This window comes from Typopeltis vanoorti, chromosome 16 (assembly GCF_054136105.1).
Source record: "Typopeltis vanoorti isolate ZY-2024b chromosome 16, IOZ_Tvanoo_1.0, whole genome shotgun sequence".
Lineage (NCBI taxonomy): Eukaryota > Metazoa > Arthropoda > Arachnida > Uropygi > Thelyphonidae > Typopeltis > Typopeltis vanoorti.
Genome location: NC_143564.1, coordinates 43,854,798 through 43,873,256, shown reverse-complemented (window position 1 = coordinate 43,873,256; position 18,459 = coordinate 43,854,798). Strand labels below are relative to the sequence as shown.

Here is an 18,459-nt window from a genome sequence, read left to right as displayed (position 1 = left end):
GCGGTATTTATAGTCAGTTTGAGCTATTTTGCTGCAGATGTTAGATGAGGCTATTAAATGTTCTATAGTCTCATCTTTCTGATCGCATAATCTGCATTTGCTGTTATTATCGATGTTCAAAATTTTTGCTTTGATTGCATTAGTTTGTAATGCCTGTTCTTGAGCTGCTAGAATAAATCCTTCTGTTTCTTTTTTAATGTATCCGTATTGTAGTCATTTATTATTATTATTATTATTATTATTATTATTATTATTATTATTATTATTATTATTATTATTATTATTATTATTATTATTATTATTATTATTATTATTATAGCTTCGAAGTAGGTGGGATTAAGCTGCCTCACTCATCCACACGTAATCCTCATAATCAAAGACTGCAAATTATGTAACAAAACGGTCACTACGGTGTATAAATAATGAAGATATATATATATATATATATATATATATATATATATATATATATATATATATTATGTGTGTGCGAGCGTGCGTGTGCGCACGCGCGAATTTCTCAATCATAGATTTCGTTGCTTCCCAACACAGCAAACAAACCAATAAATAACAACCAACTGGTATCATCCTCAGATAAGCTTACATATAAGCTTCGAGGATGAAAGCTGAGAAATTACTTGGAAATACTTTTATTGGGATTATATTGATCAAGTGTATATAATAACAACTAAGTTATACCAACTAGTTTCACGAACTAAGTCTGTTGGCATCTTCAGGGTACATAACTGATGTACAGCACTAAAAAGTAAAAAACTGTTACAAACTATAATCAACCGATTCCAATTATATTAAACAAAGAACAGAGTGCGTACAATACATTCATAGAGCGTGGAGGATATCACTTGTTGTTATTTAGGAACGTTCTATAGTTGGCACTATAATTCAGTTCTGGCGAGTTGAAGGATCTGATAAGGGTCTTCCAGATCACGGGAAAGATTAGTCCTTGGTTCCTGTTAAGGTTTTGTATACAGCGGGCAACTGTTGTGGCCTCCTTAAAATTCGGGAGCGGAAGTCTTCCTCCATGTAAGGAATTGTGCTTCTATCCCACTCTATGTTATGGTTCGTTCTTGAGAAATGAAAAGCTAACCCCGATTTTTCTTCTCTGTTATTATTGACGTCACCTATGTGTTCTTTTTGCCTAATTTCAAGGCTCCTTGAAGTTTGGCCGATGTAATTCAAGCCGCACGAGCATGGTATGTTATAAACTCCAGCATATTTGGAGAAAGGATGGCTATCTTTTGGAGATCTTAAGAATTGTCTAATCGTTTCTGTGGGTTTAAAGGCCACTCTTATTTTATGTGGTCTAAGGAGTCTAGCAATCTTATTGGAAACTGTCCCTAAGTATGGAATGACGATGGTAGAAATATAACGTACATCATATTTTTTCTTTGTCGGGGTTCAGAGAAAAGTATCTTGTGGACGAGTCTTCGAGGGAAATCCATTCATGGTAAGGTTGGTGGATATCAGGGATAGTTCTTCCTGGAGGTCTTGTTGATCTGTTGTAAGGAGAGGCACGGTTCTTCAACATGTGTACAATACTAAGTTTCTGAGAAATGTGGTGTGAGGAAGTGAAATGTAAATACTGTCCTGTATTGGTAGGTTTGCGGTAAACTGAGAGGTTGATACCACCATTCGGAAGCTTCTTAATTAAAGTGTCCAGAAATGATAATTGGTTATCTTCTTCAAGTTCTAGAGTGAATTTAATTGTGTGGTGTAGAGAGTTGATTAACCCCTGATCATGTCCCTAAAGTGGATATCATTTGTAATATAGAAAAGGCAGTCTCGTCGTTACCGGAACCCATAGCTAATGATATTAGATTAAAAAGCATTATCATCCTCTCATCTTCCAGAACTCCTAACAAAAACATCACTACTCTGGAAAAAAGAACATTGCATAGCTTGAAGAAAAAGAAAGACATTATCATATTGAAGGCAGATAAGGGAAATTCAACAGTGATTTTAAACACCAGTGATTACGAAGATAAGATTAAAAGCTTATTGTCGGATACATCAACCTACCGTGTCCTAGTCACAGACCCAACACTAAAGAACCACAATGATACCAACGATTTAATACGTCATTTGGAGAACTGGTCTGTAGACTTAAAACGAAGATTGAAATCCATGCATCCACTAACACCAAGACTATATGGCGCTCCTAAGGTTCACAAAAATGGAATACTACTACGTCCGATTGTGGATGAAATCAATTCGCCAACTTATCTGTTATCCAAACACTGGCAGGCCTCCTCAAACCTCACATCCATAATTCAGACACATATACGAAATTCGCAACATTTCGTTGAGAAACTGAACAACATCTCTATCTCCAATACGGATTTACTCGCCAGCCTGGATGTTACATCTCTAATCACTAACATCCCTGTGGAGGAAGTCATCAACATTTTAGGAAGTTTGCTCCCACAAGACATTACTTCTCTGTTCCGTCATTGTTTAACATCAAACTTTTTCTTATGGAATAAAACCATATATCAACAATTGACTGGCCTTGCAATGGGTAGCCTCCTCTCTCCATCTTGTGCTGATCTCTTTATGGAGGATTTTGAAAGTAAAATCTTAACTCAAACAGACCCTAAACCCACAGTATGGTGGAGATACGTGGATGATATCTTTATCGTTTGGAACCACACAAAAAATGACCTGTTCGACTTTCTTAACAAAATCAACTCTCTACACCACACAATTAAATTCACTCTAGAACACCACGTTTCTCAGAAACTTAGTATTGTACACATGTTGAAGAACCGTGCCTCTCTCCTTACAACAGATAAACAAGACCTCCAGGAAGAACTATCCCTGATATCCACCAACCTTACCATGAATGGATTTCCTCGAAGACTCGTCCACAAGATACTTTTCTCTGAACCCCGACAAAGAAAAAATATGATGTACGTTATATTTCTACCATCGTCATTCCATACTTAGGGACAGTTTCCAATAAGATTGCTAGACTCCTTTGACCACATAAAATAAGAGTGGCCTTTAAACCCACAGAAACGATTAGACAATTCTTAAGATCTCCAAAAGATAGCCATCCTTTCTCCAAATATGCTGGAGTTTATAACATACCATGCTCGTGCGGCTTGAATTACATCGGCCAAACTTCAAGGAGCCTTGAAATTAGGCAAAAAGAACACGTAAGTGACGTCGGTAATAACAGAGAAGAAAAATCGGGGTTAGCTTTTCATTTCTCAAGAACGAACCATAACATAGAGTGGGATAGAAGCACAATTCCTTACATGGAGGAAGACTTCAGCTCACGAATTTTTAAGGAGACCACAACAGTTGCCCGCTGTATACAAAACCTTAACAGGAACCAAGGACTAATCTTTCCCGTGATCTGGAAGACCCTTATCAGACCCTTCAACTCGCCAGAACTGAATTATAGTGCCAACTATAGAACGTTCCTAAATAACAACAAGTGATATCCTCCACGCTCTATGAATGTATTGTACGCACTCTGTTCTTTGTTTAATATAATTGGAATCGGTTGATTATAGTTTGTAACAGTTTTTTACTTTTTAGTGCTGTACATCAGTTATGTACCCTGAAGATGCCAACAGACTTAGTTGGTGAAACTAGTTGGTTTAACTTAGTTGTTATTATATACACTTGATCAATATAATCCCAATAAAAGTATTTCCAGAGCTTTTTGGTCAAGAAAATTAAACGTTTTTAACATGAGAAATTACTTCTCATCCAAGATAAAAAAAAAAAAAATAATAATAAAATAAAATAAATAAAAATAAATAAAAAAAAGTATGTATCATATGTAATGTACATATCACATATAAACCAATGTATGTAATGTAAGTATCATATGTAAACAAATGTAAGTAATTTTGTATCATATGTAATCAAATGTATGTAATGTATGTAGTAAATGTAACAAATGTTGTAATGTAATTAAAGAAATGTAAATAATGAGTTTACACTGTATGTTTGTGAGAATTAGAAAATATAATATTTTGATTGCATATGTGTAAATACTGTTGTATAATCACACCTATTCAAACTTTGAAAAAAAAAAAATAGTAAACTACAACATGTAATATTATATAACTTATGTAACTCTGAACAATATAATTGTAAATTATTACGGTGATTGTTATTTTAAAAAAAATAGCAAAAAAAAAACCTATGTTATCATCATAACTATTGCAATCTCATTATATGTAACACAAAGTGCTGAACCTTGTAAAATAATATGCTGAATAGATTATCATTGTACATATGTAAATATTTGAAAGAACAATAAAAAAATATTATTGATTAAAATAACAATGTTAAAAAGTGAAAGGAATCCATTCAGCATTCTCTACTCATAAGAAAAAAAAAACTGTAAATATAATTTGTGAATTAAAATGAACTGCAGATTGAATGTAAATAACAAAATGCAGAAAAGAATTATGCGGATATTTATATAAAATTATTCCACATCCAATATCGTTAATATGAAAAACCTTTCTATCTTAATACAATTAATGAATCATTGTAAATATATAATGCGAAAATATAAATATAAATACATTGTTATTATTATTATTATTATTTATACATATTTAAATAAGATATTCACTTAAAATTTTGTAATGAATATTTATAGTGAACAAAAATGTAATAGTAATACTTCAATTGTATATTTGTAAATAATCTATATATGTGAATATGATAATGAACTTACTTCCTGATGTAGAAATACTTGTCCGCAAATAAAATGGATTTTAAAAACAGGCTTGTAAACGAAAAATGCCAAATGTGATACACAAATAAAATATTGTAGTATTTTAAATGCAAATGTTTTACACCTAACTTAAGATAGTTGACCTACTCAGAGTTTTGAGCACAAAATGGGTGCCCATCCATTGTGATTAGTAGTTGTCAAGATGGCGCCAGTTCAACCAAAAGTATAATATGTTTTATGGTACGCAAAATTAGAATCAAGGAATCGAGTATACCCTTAGATCACCACACACAGAGAGAGTGAGAGAGAGCTTACAATGAACTTGTTAAACTAAACATTTTGTATTATCCCGAGTGTCATTCATCATATTAGTTTATGAGTCTTCTAATAACTATTTTCATTTGAAATACCAGATTAAATTTTTTATACATCCCAAGAAAATAGGTCTAAAACATAAAAAATTCAAATTGAATTTTGTATATTCAAATTGAATTAAATTTCATATAATATAGATAAATCAGTTTTGTTTTAGAAATAATACCACCCGTTACTTTCTACTGCCGGAGCTGTTCCAATGTCCATGATAATCTCCCCCTCTCCCATCATTTAGTTTTAAGAATTTTTGAGTCCGTAAAGTTTTACATTGCACCTTAGCACATAGCCTTTGGAACTGATCTGATCTCTTTTCCGATCGTTTAATTTAGCGATAATATGTTTGCAGATTTGTTAACAAATACATAATTCTTTAAATAACCCCGTAATTCGAAATCTGGGCTTAAATCGGGCCTGTAGAGAACCCACTCGAATTCAGCCTTGTGAGTGATTATCCGCAATACAAAGTGTTTTGATCCTGCTTAAGGTATAGCACCATCTACTGGATCAAGAATTTATCAAAAAATGAGGGATAAAATGATGCCAGTTCTTTACAAAACACCTTAAGCACAACCATATACACTGCTTGGAAAGCAGTCAATGGACACCATATTGTGTCGTCCATCTCGGCCATGTCATCCACCTTAATATGTAGGACTGCCTTTCTCTGCATTGACTCCTACTGGGCATACTTTCCAGAAATGTACGATAGCGATCAATGGGAATTTTAGACCATTCTTCCTGTAGGCATGTCATGAGGTCCTGAACTGTTGTGGGGAGGACGTCCATTGACTTCACCCGATGCTCCAGTTCATCCCACAGATGTACAATAGGGTTGTGATCATCAGGGCTATGTGGAGGACAGTCAAGTGTGTTGGCCTTCATGTCCACAAACCACACAGTTACCACAGCAGCAGTATATGACAGGGTGCATCATCTTGAAAGAGACAACGGCCAGTTCCATAGAAACGCCACAAACTAGGAAATGATTATATAGAGAAATCTGTGGAGAATTCATGACTAAATTTAACACACGTGAACCACAGTAGTAGCTTTTTTATTACGTAAATATTTCGTCCTAGGTATCTTAGGACATCATCAGTACAGTATGACAATACTAGGAATCACAAAAGAAAGGGCGCGTACGTACAAAGGAATCCAAATTGCGTGCAGTGGCGGGTTGCGGCCTGAACTTAAATTAAATTAAATTGAATTAAATTACTTAAATTAAATTAAAATTAATTACAGTTAAGTTATTATTTTACAAAATTTTGTATGACAATTTCCCATACTTTATGTTAAGTTCCCAAAATTTCCCAAAATTTAGCATCACTAAATCATTGGTAACCAGAGCACACAGATCATGCTCTTCCCAGTATTCTCTAAAACAAGAATTGGAAATAATCAAAAACACAGCCACTCTAAATGGTTACAATCTCAAAACAACTCAAAAAATCATCAGCAATTTCTCCGCACTTCAACCTAGACAAGAACAACCCCATAGGATTCCCATACCTTATATCAAAGGCATCTCCGAACGGCTCTCGAAAATTATGAAGAAATACAATCTTGTTGCCACCTACAAACCCATCAACCAGATCCAAAACTTGTTACCCTCACCTAAAGACAAACTTTCACCTATGCTACTACCTGGTGTATACGAGGTTCCATGCTCCTGTAAACTATCTTATTTTGGACAGACATGCAGATCAGTTTTCGGAACATCAAGACCATATCCGCCTCTTCAAACCGCATAAATCAGGCCTCGCTCAACACGGAGTTGAAAACCCAAACCAAAAGATCCATTGGAAAAAGGTAAAACTTCTACACAGATCTTCATATAAATATGAACGTTTATATAAAGAAAGTGCTAAAGCCCTACTCGACAGACCAAATCTAAACCGCAATGATATTCTTCCCATCGCTAACGTATGGGAAATTGTCATACAAAATTGTGTAAAATAATAACTTACCTGTAACTAATTTTAATTTAATTTAATTTAAACTCAGCCACTGGGGAGGGCAAATTAGTCTTCTCAGTGCGATCTCAAGCCCGGATAACTGGGGAGGGTTGGCGTCAGGAAGGGCATCCAGCCATAAAAAAACCATGCCAAAGCCAATGATGAAATGTTGGATAACAGAGAAAGGACCACGGGTAGGGCGTCTCCCCGTAAGCGACGCGCAGTTCTGTCGCCCGAGGACTGTGAGAAGTGGGCTAGGCTACTGAACCAAGGACGGACTCGGCTAAAGAATCGAGTCCAACAGAAAGAGAGTGTGTGTAAAGTAAGAATCGGGTCGCTGAATGTGGGTACGATGAATGAGAAGAGTAGGGAGATAGTGGACATGATGAGAAGAAGGAAGCTGAAGATCTTGTGTGTGCAGGAGACAAGGTGGAAAGCAATAAAGCAAAGGAGCTGGCGGAGGGATATAAACTGTTTTATAGCGGTGTGAATGAGAAGGGAAGAAACGGAGTTGGAATTATCATCGATAAGGAGCTGAAGAGTGGAGTCTGCAAGGTGTGCCGAAGAATGATCGGATTATGAGCGTTAAGCTTGAGATGGGAGGAAGTGTGCCTACTATAGTGTGTGGCTACGCCCCACAGGTAGGTTGTGATGATGAGGAGAAAGAGACATTCTGGAGAGAACTTGACCAAGTAGTAATGGGAATCCCTGATGGTGAGAGAGTGGTCGTCGGAGCAGATCTGAATGGGCATGTAGGAAGGCGACGAAGCGGTGAAGAAAGGGTATATGTGGGTTGGAGTAGTTGTGAAAGAAATGAAGAAGGTAAAAGAATCATAGAATATGCTGTGGCCTTCAATCTGGCTATAGCTAACACGTGGTTCAAGTAGAGAGTTGGACATCTGATAACCTATAAGAGCGGGGATAGAATGAGTCAGATTGGCTATATTATGTGCCGTAGGAAACATCTGAAGGAGGTGAAAAACTGTAAAGTGATTAATGGAGAAAGTGTAGAGGCACAGCACAGGTTGGTTGTGGTAGACTGTGATATAAAAGGGGAAAAGAAGAATAGATGGAAGTGGTGGATACACAGGAGAATAAAGTGGTGGAAATTGGAAGAGGAAGTCTCAAGGAATTAGTTTAAAGAAAAGGTATTGAAAGAAATGAAGTTACTAGAGGATGCGGAAGAATGGTGGGACGTTAATAGTCGGAATATTAGAAAAATTGGAGAAGAGGTGCTTGGTATAACATCAGGAAAGGGACCGCCTGAGGATAAGGAGGCATGGTGGTGGAATGAGGAGGTGCAGTTGGAGATCAAGGAAAAGAAAGAGGCAAAGAAAAAATGGGACATGACTGGAACTAGAGCCGACAAGGAGGCATATAGATTAGCGAAGAAAAATGCAAAGAGAGCTGTGGTAAGGGCGAAAGCGAGGGCAGTTGATGAGGTTTATGAAGAACTGGAGAGAAACGGTGGTGAAGCTCAGTTGTTGAGAATAGCGAAAGCCAGAGATAAGGCCTCGAAAGACATAACATCAGTCAAGCAGATAAAGGATGCCTCAGGAGTAGTATTACAAGAGGAGGACAAAATCAGAGGAAGATGGAAAGAATATTTCCGTAAACTACTAAATGAGGAGAATCCGAGAGGGAGGTGTGAGGATGGAGAGGCAAACGAGAGACCGGTGCAAGACATAAGTAGAGAGGAAGTGGATTGGGTACTAAGAAAAATGAAGAGTGGAAAGGCTGTGGGGGCAGACCAGATACCTGGGGAAGTGTGGAAAAATTTGGGCAGTGAGGACGTGGATATGTTATGGGATTTGATGAGGAAAATAGCCCGGAAAAGATACCAGAGGAATGGAGGAAAAGTATTCTCATCCCAATCTACAAAGGAAGAGGAGATGTTCAAGACTGTGGCAACTATAGAGGGATCAAGCTGATATCACACACATTGAAGATATGGGAAAGAGTAATTGGAGGAAGGATACGGCAGGAAACGAAAATTGGTGAGGAGCAGTTTGGATTTATGCCAGGAAGAGGGACAACAGATGCGATATTTGCGCTAAGGCGATTGATGGAGAAATATAGAGAGATTCAAGTGGATCTGCACATGGTGTTTATAGACCTGGAAAAGGCATACGACAGAGTGGTAAGGCAGAAGGTATGGAGGTGTATGAGGAAGAAGGGAGGTGTCGGAGAAGTACGTGAGGTTGGTGAAGGAGATGTATGAGGAAACAGAAACTCAGGTCAGGTCTAGTGTCGGCATGACAGAAGGGTTCCCCATTGTCGTAGGGCTACACCGAGGGTCAGCTCTGAGTCCCTACTTCTTTGACCTGGTCATGGATGTACTAGTGAAGGATGTCAAGGAGGCACCATGGAGCATGCTGTTTGCCGACGACATTGTTCTATGCGAATCATCCCGAGAGAAGCTTGAAAATACCCTGGAAGAGTGGAGAAAGGCATTGGAGGAGAGAGGCATGAGAATTAACCGGGCGAAGACTGAATATATGTCAACGGGGCATGACGAGGATATGGCCATACGACTCCAGAGTGAAAGGCTAATTTCAGGGAAGAAATTCAAGTACCTTGGGTCGGTTGTCGAGAGGAATGGTGACTTGGATGAGGAAATACAGCGCCGAATAACATGCGGAACATGCGGTTGGATGAATTGGAAGAAGATGAGCGGGGTCCTATGCGACAAGAGAGTGAGTTGTAAGAGGAAAGGAAAGCTGTATAAGATGGTGGTGAGGCTGGCGATGCTCCATGGTGCAGAGACGTGGCCTATAACCAAGGCACAGGAGAGGAAGATGGAGGTAGCGGAGATGCGGATGTTGAGATGGATGAGTGGTGTGACTAAGAAGGACAGGATAAGGAATGACTACATCAGAGGGACGGTTAAGGTGGGACCAATTGGCAAGAAGATACAAGAAAGTAGGCTGAGGTGGTTCGGACATGTAGAGAGGAGGGGTGAGGAGTATGTTGGTAAACGAGTGGAGTATATGGAGTTGTAGGGAAGGAGGAAAAGAGGCAGGCACAAGCTCAGGTGGAGGGATAAGGTGACAGAGGATCTTAGGGAGAAAGGATGGAGTCCGAAGGACGCCCTGGACCGGAGAACTTGGAAGAGGAAGGTTGAAGATCGGTGCGCCGACCCCGTTTAACATGGGATAAGGCATAGTGAAAGAAGAAGAAGAATTCAATTTAATTTAATTTAAGTTCAGGCCGCAACGTGCCACTGCACGCAATTTGGATTCCTTTGTACGTACGCGCCCTTTCTTTTGTGATTCCTAGTATTGTCATACTGTACTGATGATGCCCTAAGATGCCTAGGACGAAATATTTACGTAATAAAAATGCTACTACTGTGGTTCACGTGTGTTAAATTTAGTCACAAACTAGGAAACATTGCATTGTCTAGAATGTTCACATACCTCTCGGAGTTCAACGTTCGTGGTACCACCACCAGAGGTCCGAGGCCAAACTATGAAAAATAAGACCATACCACCACACCTCAACCTCCGAATTTCATAGTTGGGGTTAAGCACTCTGGTAAGAGACGTTCAACGGGTATCCACTACACCCACGCCCGTCTATCTTGTCGGTAGACGGTATAGCGTGATTCGTTGCTCCATAAGACAGTTTTCCAATCTCCCATGTCCCATTGTACATATACTGAGGATAACGCTGCATGTTGGTTCGAGTAATGTGGGGTTTCCATCTTGCCATCCCACCAAGGAAATCCATGTTGTTAGTCTCGGTTCTGAATGTTTCGTGAAGATTCTTGTTCCAGTTGATACTGTAACTCCACATTCAACGTCCGCCGATAAATGTCAGATTTTACATGTTATCCTTCTTAGCACCCTACAGTCACGTTCAGTGAATGTTGTAGGTCGTCCACTGTGGGTAACATTTGCAGTTGTCTCCCTGCGCTTCCATATCAGATTGTTGACCTGGGGTGACCCAATTTGTCAACAATATGCTGAACATATAGGCCTGCAGCATGGCATCCTATCACAACGCTTCTTTCAAGCTCCGTCAGTTCCCTTCTTGCAACCATTTCACGCACCACCGTTTCACTGACTTGACATCATATTCCTTCAATTTATACCGGCTAAAAACACCTGACTGGTTACAGAAACTGCCCTTATTGAAATGAAGGCTTTCATTCCCCACTCTATGAATATTCCAGCCCAATATCGTGCCTTAGTTTTCTACAAAGTGTGAAAAAGACAGTTATTGGGAAAATATCAGCATCAGTGTTGTTGATGGTGGTACTCCATTTTCCCTGTTTATTTGACAAACTATATAGTTCAGTTTTCAGACATTCTAAGGCTGAAGAGCTTCTACAATTAATGTCTGAAACATTGGCTTTCATATTATTCTTTAATGAAGGAGACTACGTAAGAATACTGCAGTCTCCTTCAATGCATCCAAAACATAGTTCTATGTTTTTCTCTCAAAAATATCGTAATTGACTACCTCTTACCATTGATAACAGGCAGAGAATCCTGCGTATCCTTTCTTGGACTGATGTATCTGATGCACCAAATGAAGGTGTATCGAAAATACTGAAAATTCGTTTTGACTATATCAAGGACATACTTCCTATATGCTGAATCATTTTTGTCATTTCACCACTCCTTTACTCTCTGGAACATCCTTCCTTATAAGTACTACCAGAAAAGGCTACAACCACCAGATGTCGGATGATATTTTAATTTCCTTTTTTTTTACACCAAGCTGTCACATACTTTCAATAATCATAGCATTAAGGTGCTATGATTATTGAAAGCTACTGTGTGTGTGTGTGTGTGTGTGTGTGTGTGTGTGTGTGTGTGTGTGTGTGTGTGTGTGTGTGTGTGTGTGATATAAAAAGTTATATATACTCTTATTATTATTATTTTTTATTGGCACCTGCTCTATAACTCTCCGTCTCCACCAATCGCAACTACCTTCATCATCTGCACAAACGCCATCTACCGCCGACCAACACCACTACTAGTATTTTCACAGACAATCACAGACAATCACAAACATCCATGCCCACGGCGAGATTCGAACCTGCAGCATTTTGGCTGGAGAGTAGATACGCTAACCACTTTGCCAACCAGGCTGGCATTGGTTTATTGAATCCGAAGAAAATGCTGTTAATTACAGTACATATATATAAATAGCTTCATGATTGAAGATCACTTTTCCTTGAAGCCGAACAGATTTTTCTTTTTAAGCTCTGTGCATATACGGTTATAGTTCTGGAAATGACAGAGATTCAGCATATAAGTAGTACTTTGTCTACTCTGCTTTTAGATTAAAGTGCCATGAATATAAAATATGAATATGAAATAGCAAACTTGTTTCAATTATTCTTGACTCCGTCTAAGATAACATGCATTAACCTTATATTTTTATATTTTCACATTAAATATGTATATTTTTTTCTTCAATTTCTATATAAAATGTTTTCTCGATAGCTTTTCAGCTATCTTCTGTTTTTTCATCAAATACACTTTGAAGTAATTCCTGTCACATGAGGATATGGTTGTGGGAGCCAGCCACTCTGAAGTTTGGCGAACCAAGCGAATGAAAACCAGTGGCGTAGCTAGGGGAAGGCGGAAGGGGAGGTTCTCCCAGAGGGAGGGGGGGGGGTACTTTGTGTTTAAGAAATCTTGCCATACTGTCTATAGAACAGTAACTGAGTGATGAAATAGACTTCGACAATATCATCGACGATTTTGCTAACGGAAAAGCAAGAAAAATAACATTTTAGAATGTTGAAATTTAAGTTTTACTTCCAAAATAGTGTTTTAATTTATTTCCCTATACGTCGTTTTGACTTTTTGTAGTATTTTTGGTATAAATGTATTGAGAGGGGCGGCAAACTCAGGGACCGTCCCGAGCAGCAAAAGCTCTAGCTACACCACTAATGAAAACAATATTCAGAAAACAATAATCGTTCTGAAAAATGCATTTAGAAAGAAAATGAATAATTGACAAGTATGTTATTTTCGACCACAAAACTAATGTAATAAAAATAATTAAAACTGGGTTTATTTTCATAAAAATAAATAATTATTTTTATGAAAATTTCAGTCAGAAACAATAAAAACCTTAACTTTACCTCCGAGTTATGCGGTTTTCATAAGTACTTATTTCAGTTCCGATAGCCGAGATATTGGCATTGGAAATGTCATCGGCTGAAGGATTAATTCCAGGAAGAGAAATTTTGCTAAGCTGACGCCTCCATCCACCCGCTAATCTTCGAGGACTTTCTGGAGGTGTAGAAATACAAGAGGAGTGGCCGATAGTGAGTGAATTATTAGGATCACCAATGTAAAATATAGTGTTTCTTTTATCGTGGTCTATACTTTTGGGAGAACTGTGATTATCATCTTGCGCACTTAGTGTTATGTTATCGTCTTCCTCGGTTTGTGTCTCTGAAGAATCTCGAGAACATTGTGGAGAAGTTCGATTTGGAGATTCGTATTTACGCTCTACAGAAAGACGACGACTCGGTGTTTCTTTTATCTGCAATTCAGAGTTTTCATCAATATTCATATCTGCATCCGGACCCTGTAACTAAAGAATTCTATTTTTAGAAAAACAAATTCCACATTGAAATAATTCACAGTTTTACGGAATTTAACATTCTACATAAATTGAACGAAAGTTCATTCCCTATCTCTAGTTTTAGTTTGGGATATTACAATTAGTTTATGATGTATAAAAGATCCTTTAAATTTATAGGGTTCCCATTTGAGTTTAATGAAAGCAATAAACAAAAAAAAAATGTAATACATATAATTAAAGTAGTCGCCCTTATGATATTGCAGGCAATATGGACATGGAAAAGGCAGTTGAAACTACAATTAAGTTGTTATTGTTGCTTAAGGATACGCTGGAGTAGAAAGATGACTATCAAGAGGGTATACCTAGTCTGATACCTAGTCTGATACTAGTGTGAATTCTTCTGTGTTTATGTATTTTGGAGTAAAAACCAAAGTTTTTGTAAAGAAACCCTTTCATCACTTTATGCACTAAGGAGGTTCTTCCCATTCAGAACATTTGTACAATGTTGGCCAATGGTCGTACTTAATACTGTGAATTAAGGAAGGCGGATTTTAAATACGTTTTTGTTATTCCGTGAGAAAGAATGAAATAAATAATAATTTGTCAGGGTTTGTAAAGTTTCATATTTCATATTATGAGAACCCTTTCCGCAAAAGGTTGCAAACCTGCAGTGCATCAGTAGCGAGTAGAATAAGAATGGGATAACTGACATTTCTCCAGCGACCAGAAATGCATTTTTTAAGATGCGCTGGGTACTCAATGAACATGATGATGATTTTTCATCATCATTTCGTAGTCCTTATATTTTTCTCTTAATCTCGTCGTGACGGGGGGTGTAAGAGTTCTGGTGCATTCCCGAGGATAATATTGGCTGAGGATGACAAATGTTAATAGTTCTGTAGCATCTAACATGTTCTTCGATGCTTTGAGCAATAGAATTTTTCTACTTGTCTTTAGTATGAGGTACACTAAGGTTTTATCACGTATGGTATGAATACAAGACATGACATTACAGCAGGTGGAAAATTTTATTAATCCATGCATTGAAGAAGATATCAGAAGCATGGAACACTAGACACTCGAGGACATAGTACTATTAACACATGCTTTGGCCTTAGCCAATCCACATGAAGCCCCCCCCCCCCAACATAAAGAACATCAAATTCTTTAGAATGCATAGGAAATCTTATGTCGCTGTTAAGACATGACCGAGAAAAACATGAACGCATCTTGTCCATTCAATGAATCCCATTGGTCATCTCTCTGAATGTTTTTAAACTATGATCCACCTACTAGGTATATGGAAGCACTCAAGTATTCACAATAATAGGGACATGCACACAACTGTTGTGAATGACCAAAAAAATCCATATTAGTCAACACTATGCTAATCATTTATTGTTTGTGATTCTACCTCATTATATATTTTTATGTTGCTTAGATATTAAAATTCTCCTGTAACAATGACGACACTAGTCGTAATTTTAAAAACAGTACAGAAGTATTATTTGTACTGGCCACATTGCCTACTCCCTATACGGGAACCTTTTTTGTTCCCGTATAAAGAGTAGGCGAGGCCGTTTTTTAGCTCTATCTAGCTTTTAGTCGGCGACTAGATTCGAACGCCTTTCGCGGTCAAGCGCTATAGAGTGCAAACGCCACTTCTACTGAGCATATACTTTAACATATATTAGACCCAAGGTGTACATATACCTTGGGTATAATATATGTTAAAGATGCCAAGCTATTTTAAACCTGGTTTTACTCCATTTCTCAAGTAAGCAAACAGACAAACAAGTCAGGTTGGCGCTTGCACGTATTGCAAGTCTAGCTGACCCGCAAAGTAGTGCAAGTCAAGGCAACTCGTGGTAAAGGTAGGCACTGTATTACTTAAATCTTGATATTCCTAAGCCTGGCTCCCACTGATGAGACCTCAATAAAGGTCGAAACCGGTCTGGGTAGTGGCTCCTTGCCTTTAATACATAGCATCATACATCTCCTCAAGGAGATGGGCTTTGCATTAAGGGTAAATATTAAGAATAGTGATCAGAGCTTATTCTACCTTTACCATGAGTTGCCTTGACTTGCACTACTTTGCGGGTCAGCTAGACTTGCAATACGTGCAGGCGCCAACTTGACTTGTTTGTCTGTTTGCTTACTTGGGAAATGGAGTAAAACCAGGTTTAAAATAGCTTGGTATCTTTAACACACACACACACACACACACACACACACACATATATATATATATATATATATATATATGGGATTGAACAAATTACGAACAAATCTAAAGAACAAAAAATGGACCAACTGAAAATAACAACTGAAATGGTTCAAAAGCAAGCTAAAAAAATAAAAAATTGGTCAACACCCAGGAAGGATGAATTACATTGCTACTGGTTGAAATATCTAACAGGCTTACATGAAAGACTTGCTAACCAATTTTATGATGTTTTATAAGGAAAATGCAAAGAAGAGTGGCTCACAGCAGGGAAAACGTTTTTGATCATAAAGGATAAAGAAAAAGGTCCAAACCCAGAAAACTTCCGACCAATAACGTGCCTGCCAACAACTTTTAAGCTACTCACGGGCATACTAGTTGATAAAATATACAGCTATCTTAAAGCAAATTCTCTTCTCTCAATTGAACAAAAAGGTAACAGCAAAAATTCAAGAGGCACAAAAAACCAATTGCTGATTGATAAAATGATTCTTAAAAATTTCAAACGTAGAAAAACCAACCTTCATATGGCTTGGATAGATTATAAAAAAGCGTTTGATTCGGTGCCTCATAGTTGGATTTTAAAATGCACAGAACTATTTGGTATTAGCAAAAACGTACAAAAATGTTTGCAATCCAGCATGAAAAACTGGAAAACAACGTTGGTTATAAATAGAGAAGAAATTGGAGAGGTATACATAAAAAGGAGCATCTTTCAATATCTCCTCTATTGTTTATATTGTCATTGATCCCCTTAGCTAGAATTTTAAATAAAACTGCTCATGGTTATCAAACTGCGCAAAAGAATGCAAAGATATCTCACCTTTTATACATGGACGATCTGAAGTTGTATGCAAAATCAGAAAATGAACTCGGATCGTTGCTAAACACTGTGCACATATTCAGTCAAGATATATCAATGGATTTTGGCTTAGACAAATGTGCAATTGCTGGAATAACAAGAGGAAAGTTTGAAGATCTGAACGAAATCGAGCTGCTCAATGGTGAAATAATCAAAGCAATAAAATTTGAAGACAGCTACAAATATTTGGAAATTTTAGAAGCATCACGAATTCTGCACAATAAGATCAAAGAAAGAACTAGAGCAGAATACATAAGACGATTAAGAAAACTCCTTAAGTCAATGCTTAATGCTGGAAATTTGATAAAAGCAATTAATACCGGCTATACCTGTTCTGAGATATTCAGCAGGAATTGTTGAATGGACCCAGCTAGAGATGGAAGATTTAGATCGAAAAACTCGAAAATTAATGACAATGCACCATGCCCTCAATCCTCGCAGTGACATCGATAGGCTATATCTATCACGCAAAAAAGGAGGTAGAGGATTATTACAAGTGAAGCAAATTATCGAAGAAGATAAACGAAATTTAAATGATTATCTGCAGCAAACAACAGAAAAATTTCTAATTGAGGTAAGGAAAGAGGGTTTTGTTTAAACCCATGGAGACAAAATTGGAATACAAAACCAACCAAGTAAAAGTGAGAACCGAAAGATGGAAAAATAAGGCATTGCATGGAAAATACCTTCACAGTATATGAGAAATGGAGCATTAAAGAAAGAAACAGAATCGGTAATTTTTGCAGCACAAGAACAGGCCATTAAAACCAACGTTATGAATGCAAAAATAAAAAAAAAATTCAAGAAGACAGTAAATGTAGATTGTGCAAAGAAAAGGAAGAAACGCTAGGCCACATTATAACTGGATGCAGCAAAATCTCACAAATTGAGTACCGTAAAAGGCATGATAACGTAGCTAAGATAATCCACTGGCATTTATGTAAAAAGTATGGGTTTGAAGTATCTAAAGACTATTGGGAGCATAAAGTTCACCTGAAAGTGGTTGAGAATAAAAAAGCTAAAATACTCTGGGATTTCAAACTCCAGACTGACAAAAGCTTGGAATGTAATACACCCGATATTACAGTGGTTGAAAAAAGTGAAAACAAGGGTGGTACGTTTATCGAAATATCAGTACCAGGAGATAGTCGGATTGACAACAAAGAAAATGAAAAAAATTACAAAATATCGCGATTTGCAAATCGAAGTTGAACGAATCTGGCAAAAGAAAACGAAAGTTGTTCCCATAATAATAGGTGCTTTAGGTGCCATCCCTAAAACATTGAAAAAAACATCTAGAAGCACTCGAGTTAGATGGATTAAAAATTGGGCAGCTGCAAAAGGCCGCTTTGTTCGGCACAGCTTTCATTTTCAGAAAGTATTTTCACAACTCATAGGCCATTGGGTAGGGCTCGAATTAGTGGAATATAACCAGCCTTTTCTTAAGACTGAGGAAGCAAATCAAGCTTTGATGAATATTATATATATGTATGTATTATATGTATGTATGTATATATATATATATATATATATATATATATATATATATATATATATATTTTTTTTTTAATGAAGAATTAAATGACTAGAACCGAGATTTAAGTAAAAAGGTTTTAATATAAACACACTACTAGTTTCGGCCTGTAACAGCCTTCTTCAGGTGACATTATAAAAGAAAAAAACACTAAACATTGAGGGTTAAAAGACTATGAACAACATAGACAGTCTTTATACATAATTAGCATGAAAACGTTGTAGT

The 18,459-nt window shown here is 37.2% G+C and overlaps 1 protein-coding gene across 1 annotated transcript in view; it reads right to left on the bottom strand.

Moving 5' to 3' along the window:
• Window positions 1-18,459, bottom strand: part of LOC150097979 (proton channel OtopLc-like) — a 76,350-nt gene that overhangs the window by 42,650 nt on the left and 15,241 nt on the right. The window contains exon 2 of the mRNA XM_090406651.1: window positions 13,166-13,617. Within this exon, the coding sequence (XP_090262777.1) occupies window positions 13,166-13,617 (452 nt within the window). The remainder of the gene's footprint in view (window positions 1-13,165; window positions 13,618-18,459) is intronic.